The sequence below is a fragment of the Bactrocera tryoni genome, chromosome 3, assembly GCF_016617805.1.
Source record: "Bactrocera tryoni isolate S06 chromosome 3, CSIRO_BtryS06_freeze2, whole genome shotgun sequence".
NCBI classification, from domain to species: Eukaryota; Metazoa; Arthropoda; class Insecta; order Diptera; family Tephritidae; genus Bactrocera; species Bactrocera tryoni.
In genome coordinates this window covers 30,823,893-30,837,832 of record NC_052501.1, presented here as the reverse complement: position 1 = coordinate 30,837,832, position 13,940 = coordinate 30,823,893, and the positions used below count along the sequence as shown (strand labels likewise).

The following is a 13,940-nucleotide window of genomic DNA, read 5'->3' as shown; positions in this document are numbered from 1 at the left end:
AACAAATATTCTCTAAAATACGAAAGTTTAAGTTTTTTTGTCCAAAGTATTTTCACAATGATTGATACATTTTTATTATTTTTTAAGCTATCGTCACATTCTTCGAACAAATTGTTTAGATCGGACCACCAAAATCACAATAAATTTTTTATACTTTTTATACAGTTTTATAATATATAAAAATTGCACACGTAAAGGGTATTATTGCTTCAATAAAAAAGTCAAAGTTTTTTTTGTTATATAACTTTTTTCCCGAACTATTCAATTTTTTTTCTCTCCACCGCTGGCTTCAGCACTCAATTTAAAAGTGTTTGCAGAAAAGAATACAAATATTAACACGGCACATGTGGTTGTTTGCTCATGTATTCCCGAACGTGAGCTGTGGTTAACTTTCGGGTTTATTTTAAAAGTGCAAACACGAGCCAATATGCCAGCTTGAAAATGCTACAGTGTCAACCTTTTTTTATTGAGTGAGAATTAATTGGGTCAAAAGTGGTTTACTTTGCAAAGCTACATATTTTATTTAGAGATTTCGTGTCAATATTGTCAGCAATGGAATTAACAGTCAACCAAATTACCTCGCCAGTTCGTTAAGAGCACGAGATTTTGTATTTTAGTATTGAAGAGTCTTAACAAGAAGAATGAGAGTGTATCCTACTGCACCATCTAGTTTGCTTCCTTCTTTATTAATGGGAGGCGAGTGTTTACTAGGGATGATTTTCTCAAGTGGAATTGTAAGTGTAGTGGAGAACGACTATAGAAGTTATGCCATTCTGGGTGGTGGCTCTGTTCCCATATAGTCAAACATGAGAAAATGTGTAACAATAACGTGCATATAATAAAAATCCGTATAAAACTGTGTCACGCTTTTTAGTGAGAATTATATAATCACCAGTGGAATCTTGCTCTGATGTCAACATTTTCTTCTACCCTTCGTAATAAATAGCCTTAAAATCGTCAACCAAGATTTTGATGGCCTAATGAGCACTGATCATTCCTTTGTTCATATAAGGAATCCATCAGAGATCTTCAAAACACCAAGCTCTAATTGTAATTGTGATATGACAGAATTAGTTTTGGGAATTTTGATAAGCTCTAGCATTCCTTATCTTATCTAAACAATAATTGTGGATAATGCTGCTGAGTTAATAGTCTTTGGACAAAAAAAATCCGAAAGCGCTCGGATTATGCAGATTTACCTATCAGCAATCTTGTAGTCAGACTTTGCCAATCTCGTTGCAAATTGGCCTATTTTAGCCTGAGGACCTTTAGAAGCGAATCAGCTTGGCAGCTTCTATAGAGATTATGCGTGAATTTGCATTGCGCGAAACCACTCTAAATTTCCCCATTACATAATTCCGTTCAAGGGTGATACACTGATTCAATCATGATCCTCCAACTTTTCGGTACCATTTTTGTGGTACGATTTGTCCTTTGCTTCAAAATAGGCCTCAGTTTGGGTGATCACCTCTTCATTCAACGAAAATTTCTTCCCTGAAAGCAATCTTTTGAGATCTTAGAACAGAAAGTAGTCGCTGGTGACCAGATATGGAGAATACGCTGGAAAGAAATTCGAAACCCCGGGTTTCGTGTTTATTATGCTCTAAAATCTCAAAATACTGCTCCGAATCATCAATTCGTCACTGTTTTGGTCAAAGGTGAGATCACTCACGCGCTGAGCTTTCTCATACCCAAATATTTGTAAATGACATGATATAGATATTCAGTTGATATAAATACTTAGAGCTCTTGATATCTCTAACAACTTCACTTTACGGTCATCCATAAATATTTCGTGGACTTTTTGGATATTTTCGTCGATAAGAACACAACAAACAACAACAATATTTATATCACCACTATTTGGTGCTCCATTCCAAAAAGTTAACGCTGAAATTCACAACTTAAAAGCAAGAACATTAAAAAAAATCATATTTATTTGCATCCTACGACTGCTGCGCAAGCCAATTTGCGGGAATTAAATTAGCACAGATGAATTCATAGAGCAGAAGTTAGTGATTAGTTGTGACCGGTGAGTAATGTCGTTAGCTGCTTGGCACGCTTAGTAGCGGAAAGTAGCCAAAAAGTTTGTCAACAAATTGCCGTTAATATGAGAGAAATTATTTACAATGCTTATCGAATTTATTTGCCACGAAAAGTGCACAAAAGCAAACTGGCGCGCATTTGTCTCTATAGAAGCGAAATGTTATTGTGAGATTAAGGTCACGAGGCCTTTAGATTTTCCAGAAGCATTAATTCCAGAAAAAAGCCATATGAACAGTTTCTGGCGAGTATGAAGGCGGGGACATTGCTACAGTCACTAAAACTCACTCACTCATGAAAACACGTTTTTCCTTAGCGGCTGCCACAGATAAAGTAAGCAATGAAGAACGCTGCCTTTTGTACTTCATGATTAGAGAACAAAAACAAATTTTAGTCATCGAAAATCGACAATTTTTTCAAAATATTCTTCATTAAGGTCTATATACCATAATATTGCATTCGTTTGCACCAATTTTGGGAGCTCTTTTGCTACTCAACTCTGATTAAGCTACCTTAAAAAAAATTTTCTGAACGCATCAACAGCCTCATCAGATGTTGACCAATTAGTTCACCTTTTACGTACGGAAATAAAGAGAAGTCATTCGGTCCCAAATCAGAACTACATATATGGGGGTAGGTTCATCGAATGGATGGTTTGAGTGTTGAAAACTACAATTCTTTCCTTCGTTTTGTGAGAGCTAGCATTGCCATGGTGAAGAGTGATCCGTCTTCGGCGGTTGGCCTGATTTGATTGAAAGCCTGCTGGCAAACTGATGGATGTGATTCACTCACAATTTAATGTTCTATCACATCACAATATTCTCTGGTTTATGAGGCATTCTGGGTAAAAGAAAAATTTGGGTTCTTAAGAGGTATTTTTCTATGTTTAATGGAAATGGTATGCAGTTTTATTATAAACAATAAAGTAAAATTATAGATATATATATGTATATATACCAAAGTATCGAGGTATAGATTAGACACTTTTTCATCTGCTTTTCTAAAGGCTGCCCATTTGTCGAATCGTCGATATGCCAGTATAGCATAAAGCTGTCATACAAATAGACTGATCAATATTAAGTTCTTGAATGGAAATTTTTTTTGTTTTTCATTATTTTTTCTACTTTTCATTAATATATCAATTCGACAAATATAACAGTTCAACTTTCTTCTTCTTCTTAATTGGCGTAGAAACCGCTTAAGCGATTATAGCCGAGTTAACAACAGCGCGCCAGTCGTTTCTTCTTTTCGCTGCGTGGCGCCAATTGGATATTCCAAGCGAAGCCAGGTCCTTCTCCACTTGGTCCTTCCAACGGAGTGGAGGTCTTCCTCTTCCTCTGCTTCTCCCAGCGGGTACTGCGTCGAATATTTTCAGAGCTGGAGTGTTTTCGTCCATCCGGACAACATGACCTAGCCAGCGTAGCCGCTGTCTTTTAATTCTTTGAACTATGTCGATGTCGTCGTATATCTCGTACAGCTCATCGTTCCATCGAATGCGGTATTCGCCGTGGCTAACGCGCAAAGGACCATAAATCTTTCGCAGAACTTTTCTCTCGAAAACTCGCAACGTCGACTCATCCGTTGTTGACATCGTCCAAGACTCTGCACCAGACAGCAGGACGGGAATTATGAGTGACTTATAGAGTTTGGTTTTTGTTTGTCGAGAGAGGACTTTGCTTCTCAATTGCCTACTCAGTCCGAAGTAGCACCTGTTGGCAAGAGTTATCCCGCGTTGGATTTCTAGGCTGACATTGTTGGTGGTGTTTACGCTGGTTCCAAGATAGACGAAACTATCTACGACTTCAAAGTTATGACTGTCAGCAGTGACGTGAGAGCCAAATCGCGAGTGCGACGACTGTTTGTTTGATGACAGGAGATATTTCGTCTCGTCTCGTTCACCACCAGACCCATTTACTTCGCTGCCTTATCCATTCTGGAGAAAGCAGAACTAACGACGCGGTTGTTAAGGCCAATGATATCAATATCATCGGCATACGCCAACAGCTGTACACTCTTATAGAAGATGGTACCTTCTCTATTTAGTTCTGCGGCTCGTTCAACTTTCACTAATATAAAAAACAATTAAAAAACCTACGCTCTTTTTGAACCACTTTTTCATTAAAACAATTTCTAAAAATTTCAAGAGAAATTTTCCCTACTTAAGCATACACACTAGGACATTTGTGCGTAATGAGCACTTAAGCTTGGATATTTTATGCATATAAAGCAAATCGGGTCAACACTCAGCCGTCAATGCAAATTTCTACCATTTCATTAGGCGCATACATATATTTCGCCACATAAGCAACACTTAATCTACATATTTATGCAATTGACATGTATGCACATATGCAACATCTGCTTAATTCACTGAACAGTGACATACATGGCGTATACGTGATCAAGCAACGCAATGCAAGGCAATGTACAGCAGAGAGGTTACGTATACGCCACGGCAAACAAACAAAATAAATTTCTGCATATGCATAGAAATAAGAAAAGCGGCATTGCGTAAAACGATTTTGATGGCATTAGGTACTTATGTACATATGTATACGACTGTATAAGTGTAGCCGAGTGGAAAATGTATTTCTCCGCCTGAACACGTTTACTTGCCCCTTCGACACAGTCGTGTCAGCGCAAATTTGCAATGTAAATTAAAATGCATAAATTATGCAATAGTACCCATCAGCTGACCGCCTGCGGTTCCACAGGCATACACCAGTTAACACTCGGGACATTATGCCGTAACATAAATGAAAAGCACACATTCCCACGCGTTGGCAATCGTTTATTAAAGTGAAATCTGTAACTGAGCAATCCGACGCTGTGGTGGGCAGGGAATTACCCACAGACAAAAAGCGCTGACAGTTCACTGGTGAAATGTCAACAGTCTGCCTACAAAAGCGGCTGTCGGCGCGCCACCAACCGAATCACCCCCGCGGCTTTCAGCTGGGCTTTCGCGGATTGCCGCTTTTCTTTGTTCACCTTCTGTATGTTTGTATGCGCAGCACAGATCTGTCTTAATTCATCGACATAAATGGCTACACAAAACTGGAAGTCCCTGCAGAGCGGCGCACAAATTGATTTGAAGTGCTCTATTGAAGCGGATTTTGTCGAAGCAGCAACGCAAGTGGGCATCTTATATACATCAGAGTGTATACTACATATACACTCTACATATGTGTGCGTGTATATGCATACGTGTGTCCATGAATGGAATTTTCATGTGCAAGCATATTCTCAAAATGATGAATTTAAGACCATTCAAATGCTTTTCAAAGCATTTTCTTTCAAGTCTGCTGCTCCGCTAAGTGAATGACGTATTCAGCAGAATTCGCGAATCGATTGCCTCAACACACAGCCAACGCACTGGGTACGGAGAAGCTGAGGTTTTTAAGTTTTATTTAGCAGATTTTTTGCATTGCTAGACATTTTTCCCCCAAAAAGTTTTCGTGGGTTTAAATGCTCGTTAGATAAAAGAAAAAAGGAAAGAAGACTGGGAATTTGTTTGGAATATTTTCAAGCTGCACTTTAGTAACTGATAAACACAAAAATTCAAAATGTTTGTGTTTAATATAAAATGTATAAATATTTTTAATTTAACTGTTCTAAAATACTGATATGTTACATATATTGCTTTATAAATAGAAAGGGAAATTACTTACATTTTACTATCCTACCACACTATTTGATTTCTTGTATTTCTAACAACATATAGATATTTCATTAAAACAAATAAATGCAGTTTTGTTATCTCTTTTACCGCTAAATAAGGTTTTGAACTTCAAGTATTTTTTTTTTTTTAATTTTACTCTTACACATTTTTTTACATTCTTTCTTCTTAATTGGCGTAGACACCGCTTTCGCGATTATAGCCGAGTTAACAACAGCGCGCCAGTCGTTTCTTCTTTTCGCTACGTGGCGCCAATTGGATATTCCAAGCGAAGCCAGGTCCTTCTCCACTTGGTCCTTCCAAAGGAGTGGAGGTCTTCCTCTTCCTCTGCTTCCCCCGGCGGGTACTGCGTCGAATACTTTCAGAGCTGGAGTGTTTTCATCCATCCGGACAACATGACCTAGGCAGCGTAGCCGCTGTCTTTTAATTCGCTGAACTATGTCAATGTCGTCGTATATCTCGTACAGTTCATCGTTCCATCGAATGCGACATCTGCCGTATTAATGCGCAGAAGCAGACCATAAATCTTTCGCAGAATTTTTTCTCTCGAAAACTCGTAACGTCGACTGATCGGTTAACAGCTGTCATCGCCCAAGCCTCTGCACCGTATAGCAGGACGGGAATTGCGCGAGGGACTTATAGAGTTTAGCTTTTGTTCGTCGAGAGAGGACTTTACTTTTCAATTGCCTACTCAGTCCGAAGTAGCACCTGTTGGCAAGAGCAATCCTGCGTTGGATTTCCAGGCTGACATTGCTGGTGGTGTTAATACTGGTTCCTAAATAGACAAAATTGTCTACAAGTTCAAAGTTATGACTGTCAACAGTGACGTGAGAGCCAAGTCGCGAGTGCGACGACTGTTTGTTTGATGACAGGAGATATTTCGTCTCGCCCTCGTTCACTGCAAGACCCATTTTCTGCACTTCTTTGTCCAGCCTGGAGAAAGCAGACTAATGGCGCGGGTGTTGAGGCCGATAATATCAATATCATCGGCATACGCCAGCAGCTGTACACTCTTATGAAGATGGTACCTTCTCTTTTTAATTCTGCAGCTCGAACTATTTTCTCCAGAAGCAGGTTGAAGAAGTCGCACGATAGGGAGTCGCCTTGTCTGAAACCTCGTTTGGTATCGAACGGCTCGGAGAGGTCCTTCCCGATCCTGACAGAGCTTTTGGTGTTACTCAACGTCAGTTTACACAGCCGTATTAGTTTTGCGGGGATACCAAATTCAGACATCGCGGCATAGAGGCAGCTCCTTTTCGTTCTGTCGAAAGCAGCTTTGAAATCGACGAAGAGGTGTGTGTCGATTCTCTTTCACGGGTCTTTTCCAATATTTGGCGTTCCACACTGATAAGTTCCTATCAGTTTGTCCCACCGTCAGCTTTAATCTTTCACACAATACGCTCGATAGAACCTTATATGCGATGTTGAGGAGGCTAATCCCACAGCAGTTGGCGCAGATTGTGGGGTCTCCGTTTTTGTGGATTGGGCAGAGCACACTTAAATTCCAATCGTTGGGCATGCTCTCGTCCGACCATATTTTACAAAGAAGCTGATGCATGCACCCTATTAGTTCTTCGCCGCCGTGTTTGAATAGCTCGGCCGGTAGTCCGTCGGCCCCTGCCGCTTTGTTGTTTTTGAGGCGGGCAATTGCTATTCGAACTTCTTCATGGTCGGGTAATGGAACGTCTGCTCCATCGTCATCGATTGGGAATCGGGTTCTTCTTCTCCTGGTAGTTGTGCGTTCACTGCCATTCAGCAGGCTGGAGAAGTGTTCCCTCCATAATTTAAGTATGCTCTGGGCATCAGTGACTAGATCACCTTTGGGGGTTCTACAAGAGTATGCTCCGGTCTTAAAACCTTCTGTAAGCCGCCGCATTTTTTCGTAGAATTTTCGAGCATTACCCCTGTCGGCCAGCTTATCAAGCTCTTCGTACTCACGCATTTCGGCCTCTTTCTTCTTCTGTCTGCAAATGCGTCTCGCTTCCCTCTTCAATTCTCGGTATCTATCCCATCCCGCACGTGTAGTGGTCGATCGTAACGTTGCGAGGTAGGCAGCCAGCTGTTCTTTGCACTTTCCGAAAACCAATGGTTTCGGTTGCAGCTGTACGTAAGGAGTTTGAAATGCCGTCCCACAGTTCCCTTATACCGAGTAGCTGACGAGTGCTCTCAGAGAGCAGGAGTGCAAGCCGAGTAGAAAATCGTTCGGCTGGCTGTTGTGATTGCAGCTTCTCGACGTCGAACCTTCCTTGTGTTTGTTGACGTGCGTTTTTTGCTGCACAGAGGCGGGTGCGTATCTTGGCTGCAACAAGATAGTGTTCCGAGTCGATGTTAGGACCTCGGAGCGTACGCACGTCTAGAACACTGGAGACGTGTCTTCCGTCTATCACAACATGATCGATCTGGTTGGTGGCTTTTCGATCCGGAGACTTCCAGGTAGCTTGATGTATCTTCTTGTGCTGGAATCTAGTACCACAGATAACCATATTTCGGGCCCCGGCGAAGTCGATCAGCCTCAACCCATTTGGGGATGTTTCGTCGTGGAGGCTGAATTTACCGACCGTAGTGGTTAGTTTTAGCAAAAAATTGTTAGGAATTCATCAGCTTTATTGACACAATAAAATACAGTGAGCCTTGTTTTGACATAACCATGGTCAAAGCTACTAAAGCACAATTGGCAAGCTCAGTACTCTCAGGTGGTGGTGCGACCGATAATCACAAATGTTGCGATGGCTCGTCAATGATCCGATCATTGCTAATGTGTACTTTGCTTTTCATATAATCCAACAAAAAGAGATCAGGAAATCAATTCTCAGTCAGGCAGTTGGAGACAGAATTTCCCTAAGCTACCCCAGGCCATTCAATTCCTTCTAGTGTTGAATGAAACAGTGGTAGCCTGGTGGTCCTCTAACACAAGCAATATAGGACATACCACAAAGTTACTACGGACTAGTGTCGATGCTGGACAGAGCAAAAACCTCCTACTTCTAGGCAAAAGGCTTAGCTAGCTTAGTACATTGAAATGGTCATCACAGGCACACATTATCTTTAAATACCTAATTTCAGAAATTGGGAAAAGTAGATTCGGCGGAGAGCAGACCATGTGCGGAAGGCGCTGGATTTATGCGAATGCCTAGCATTCAGCCGGATGAGAAGCGGCATATTCCCCGGTTACAATACTCCAACTTAAGGGACATTGGGCAGCTGGGTTGGAAAAAAAGCAGGTGTTTTACCAAATCCTCATGGCTACTGGATAAAGCTTAAATTGGTTAGCACCTGGGAGCGCCATGGGTTTACTGATGACTTAAGAGCGGCTGCCTATAGTCGGACGCTCATGCGCCTCACTTTTCAACCAACTAACCAACCAAAATATATAAAAGAAGATAATATAGAAGCTAAACTCATCAACCGAGATTTAATAATGCCTTTAAGTTGACTTCTGAAAAAATTTTTCTATGTGCTATATACAAATACTCGTATGATTCTACATTTCATGCCTTAACTCAGATATTTTGAGACCAGAATTTTACAATATTGCCAAGCAAGGAGGGACCTTGCTAAAGGTAAGGTATTGTGAAACGGTTTTGGAGGCCTCTTAAAAGTCAAATAGCCATTTATTATATATATATATATACTGTAATTAAACCAGTTGTCTATTTTATTCACCACTCTCTAAGGCTGTACTAATTTGTTAAATTTACATGATGCGTTAACTTAGGTACGGAGTCGAAATTTGGCAATGGTTGACAATGAAGTAAGCTAGTTTTTACGCACGTGACTTTGGAGTAGTGAATGAGTGAAATATTATCAAATTTTTTTCAAGATCTACTGACTCTTAATGCAAGTTATCAAGGGACAGACACATATTTTTCCACCTTTGTTTTTTTCATTTTCTCTCTCTCACAGCTCTTAGATCGCAGCATTAAATTAGTTTTAAACTGAGCTTGAATTTATAGAAAAACTTAAAAATTTTAAAACATTTTATATACTTAGCGTTTTCGATTTCGTTAAATTCTTTTTGAAAAAAAAAATACACTTTGAATGTATATATGTGACCTGGTCTACGAAAAGGGAGCTAACGTGCGAAAACTGGTTTTCTGGGAAAAGCTGTTAAAAATAATCGTCAGTTTCTCGTTATTTCATTAATTTTTCTCCTTTTTTTGACACTTAAGCCCCCTTTCCGTAGACCAGGTCACATATATTATATAACTACAAGTTTTGATTACTTCAAATACTTTGTATAATCTCCATATAAGTACTATATTGTATTGGTAAAAACGTTAAAACTTTAATAAAACACTTGGCCTCCACTTTGGCCTCTTGTGCATATGTCACAACCACAAAAATGCGAAGAAACCATGAAAACAGCCACGAAAGAATGTCAGTCACAGTTTCACTCAATTTAAATTCATGAACTCAATATTACTTTGAGCCAATAAAGCTATAGCGACTACCAAAAGTGCCCACAAGCAATATAACAACAATGTCAATAAAGCTACCCTGTGGGAAAGCGGCAGGCTACTTAAATAAATTACTACTAGTTTAAAATTAGCTTAGAAATCAGCCGTGGGGTAATTGGAATATGGTTTGCAAAGCATTTTCGAGATAACAGAAAACCAACAGTTGCGGGTTACCAAGAGAGACCGGTGTGAATTTAACCGAGTGTCATAAACGTAAAGAATATGAATTTGCCGACAATGTTTACTTTAAACGTTTTCAAGGCTTTTTACACCTCTGTACTTGTTGGGTTGTTTTAAGGTGTTTTTAATATTATTTTTATTTTTTTTTTTAAATTTTCTTTCTTTAAAGTATAGTTGATAAACCAGATGGTAGAGTATTCGAAGGTGTTTGATATTTAAGTTCAGTTTGCTTTGACAAATTATCATTTACAACAAAACAAGGGCTGAAAATCGAAATCATTTATTTCCAAAGCTAGAGTAACAATATCTAAAAATGGCATAAATATATTTCCAAAACTAGAGTTATAAGGTTCACATGTCTTGAGGAACATTTCATAAACGATTTATATCAATAAGTGAGCTTATTTATTGACCACTTATTGAGAAGTCTTTCAAAGCAATGAAGATAAATGTGCCAAAGCTAACCAGTTAGAAATGACAGTCGCGGTATTGTAGTGGAACGGCAGACTTTTTGGAAAAAATATTGAAAAGTGGATGGAGACACATTTTTTCTGAAACTAACATGTGGTGTTCAAAAAAATAGACACTACAGCATAGAAATCTAAGACAAATTTAATCTCCTTGCCTGCAGGCTCAAGAAGCACGTTTCCTACATTGTGTAAGCTGACAGTTTTGTGACATGGAACCGGTGACTACAGAATACCTGATTCCAGATTGCCCAGAAACTTGTAGAAGCAGGCTCAAATCCTTTGAAGCCAACTACGTGAACAGGGATCACATCATCTCCATTGCGCCGAGCAAGCGTAATGAATGCTGGATCTTTGAGATATATGTATATGTGATATAGGAGAGAGCACAATAGAACATAGGTCGCAGTGCAAAACCTTAATTAATTTCTATCTATCTATATATCTAGGAAACTAGCACATTATCGGGATGACTTTTTGATCATCATATCTAATCTTGAAATGAACTTGCTATTGAATGAATCACGATTATAAATAATATCTGTTACTAACCAAATAAAAGCCAGTTAACGCCTCATCATTGACATGAAACTGTTGCAAAATTGGAACAATATGTTTTTCAGAAGCCCCTATCATAGTTACCGAGTATCGGAAAACCTGTTCAATTAGCTATTGAGCTAATAAACCAAAAATATCGGTAATTTCATAATTTAATTTTCTTTGCGTCTTAAAATAACGGTCGTTTAACTTTCAAAAATCACCATTAACTATCAATTCAGAGAAGGTGTATGGCTGAAAACAGCTAACCTTCGTAGAGTTTCGCAACGCCAAATTCACGAAATAAAATAAGAGTGTGTGTTAATTTCGACTGCAGTGAAGTTAGAATACCCTTACATATACATTGAGACATAGATGTAATACACTTACGCCACTTATTTACTTATTTTTCCAGTCCTCGAAACACTTTTCATAAGCATTTTTTGGGATGGCCTTCAGCTCCTTCAGCGAATTTTGTTTTATCCCTTCGATCGACTGAAAACGGATTCCATTCAAATCATTGTTGTAACTTGTTTGTATGTCAAACTCATGTCTTTTCGGCAGTTTTAATGAACTCCATCAACGTGGGATCGGAAGCATGTTTAAAGGTCATATCCTTCACTTTTTTAATTTTTTCATCAGTTGAAGAGATCAAAGGTCGTCTAGAACGAGGCATGTCTTCAACGATCTCTCGACTGCCTTTAAAGGTTTGTGATTTTTGATAAAACTGAATCTCCGTTGTCCTTTTCAATAATTTGTAACGATTCCGCACACGAAACTTAGTTGGAAATGTAAAATTTGAGACAAGTTCCGTTTCCGATATATTTTAATATATTGTAAAAATCTCAACACACTACTGAGGTGCACTGACTTAAGCAGCTACTGTAAACAAACTGGTTGACAGATCATGCTCATATTTGGCATAGTAATTACTGGCGGTCCTACCTACTTCGCAAAATACATTCTTTTGGTATATTATTTACCCGGGGAAATTAATTACAATTTCAAGGTACTTTTTTTCCACAATGTTTATAAAATATTCCTTACAAGATTCCTCACAAGAACTCGATCAATTAGTTAGTATATTAGCCACATGCTATTGTGGTTCGATTTGAACAATTTCTTCCAGGATTACACAACTGTCTTAAAAATTACCCATGCCAAATTTCAAGAAGATATCTCGTTAAAAGAAAAAATTTTTCATACAAGCATTTGATTTTCAATGGCAGTTAAATGTTAGAGTGATCGCTTATTGGCGATTACCACAAATGAGCAGCTTCTAATGGAAAAAAATGTGTGTGCAAAATCTATTATCAAAATAATGATTCGGTTCGCGCGAATCTGTGTATACAGTTATCCTATATCCGGTCAACATAATTGCCTGTAATTGTCGATTTTCAAAAGAAAATTTTGTCCAGCGTTCATCACTTTTGGTTAAATAGGTGCGCTAATAAACAAAATTGTCGCATTTAATTAAAATAATCCAGAAGCCATAACCGTCCCTGTTTTGTGTGCCGATGCCTTTTATGGGCAGAAGGAAGATGGAGCAGTGCCATATTTTGTCAAAAATAAATCCAGTCTTAATGTTGCAGTCAATAAGGAATGCTATAGAAACCTTAAATTATTAATGATTTTTTCGTGTCTGGTTCCAACAATCGGCGATACATGCTCAATTATGGCTGACATATGGCCACTATTGCTGCACAATGTGTTCAAAATCAGACATTTAAGCTGAAATTTATTTGAGCAAGTGCACGAAATCGTTTTTAAAACAAACTGTCAAACCCTTATCATTATATTGAAGCTAAATATTTGGTCATAATTATATGCGTTATATTTCTCCTTGAAAATCACTTGTCTAAAAAAGCCACCCTCTATTAGAGCAATGTCTAAATATTTACAATATGAATATCTTTGGGAATAATAGAGAAATATTTTACTTACCGAAAAGACGATTGAGCCCAGAATAAAGATGTTATTCTTAGGTAGAGAATCATCTCGAATAAGTATTGATATTGCTCTGGTCGATATAACAATTTCCCTTGACATAAGTTGCTATTTTCTAAGATGACTCTTTCGAATGGAATGGCGAAGAGTCTTTATGGCTAAATGGGTCGAACTGCGTGAGAACAGCCACTTCTTTTTCTTCAAAATTGACATCGCTGTATGCATTGTAAACTTTGTAACCGAATTTATGGCAAAAATGAGAATATTTCAAAACGGTGGCGGTACAAACTATCTGTGGTATATAATTTATTTTTTGAGAAACATAAGAACTTTATTGATTAGGTATGGCTCTTTTAAGATTCCGTTAAAAGTGATATTATTCATATAAAACTTAATTTGCAAGTTTTTTCGAAAACGGAATATAACTGGTCAACTCAAAAGTCATCAGCCGGTCGCATGGATGGCGCTGTTAGATTTATATGTGACCTGGTCTACGGAAAGGTGGCTTAGGTGTCAAAAAATTCAATTTTCACTTTTTAGTTGATTCGGATGGAAGATGAGATATTTATTTTTAACACTTGAACTAGTAGTTTTTCGCACGTTAGTTCCCTTTTCGTAGACCAGGTCACCTAT

The 13,940-nt window shown here is 38.5% G+C and overlaps 1 protein-coding gene across 5 annotated transcripts in view; it reads right to left on the bottom strand.

The window, feature by feature from the left end:
• The window catches only part of LOC120771854 (GTP-binding protein Di-Ras2-like), a 137,409-nt gene extending 123,833 nt beyond the window's left edge, over window positions 1-13,576 (bottom strand). For 4 of the 5 annotated variants that reach the window (XM_040100097.1, XM_040100096.1, XM_040100100.1 and 1 more), the window contains exon 1: window positions 13,305-13,351. Coding sequence is in view for 1 of the 5 variants with exons in the window: in XM_040100098.1 (XP_039956032.1) it covers window positions 13,305-13,409 (105 nt within the window). In the remaining 4 variants the exon portion in view is untranslated. Of the gene's footprint in view, window positions 1-13,304 lie in introns of all 5 variants that reach the window. The other variant, XM_040100098.1, reaches the window with a different exon arrangement.
• Window positions 13,577-13,940: the final 364 nt, after the last annotated feature.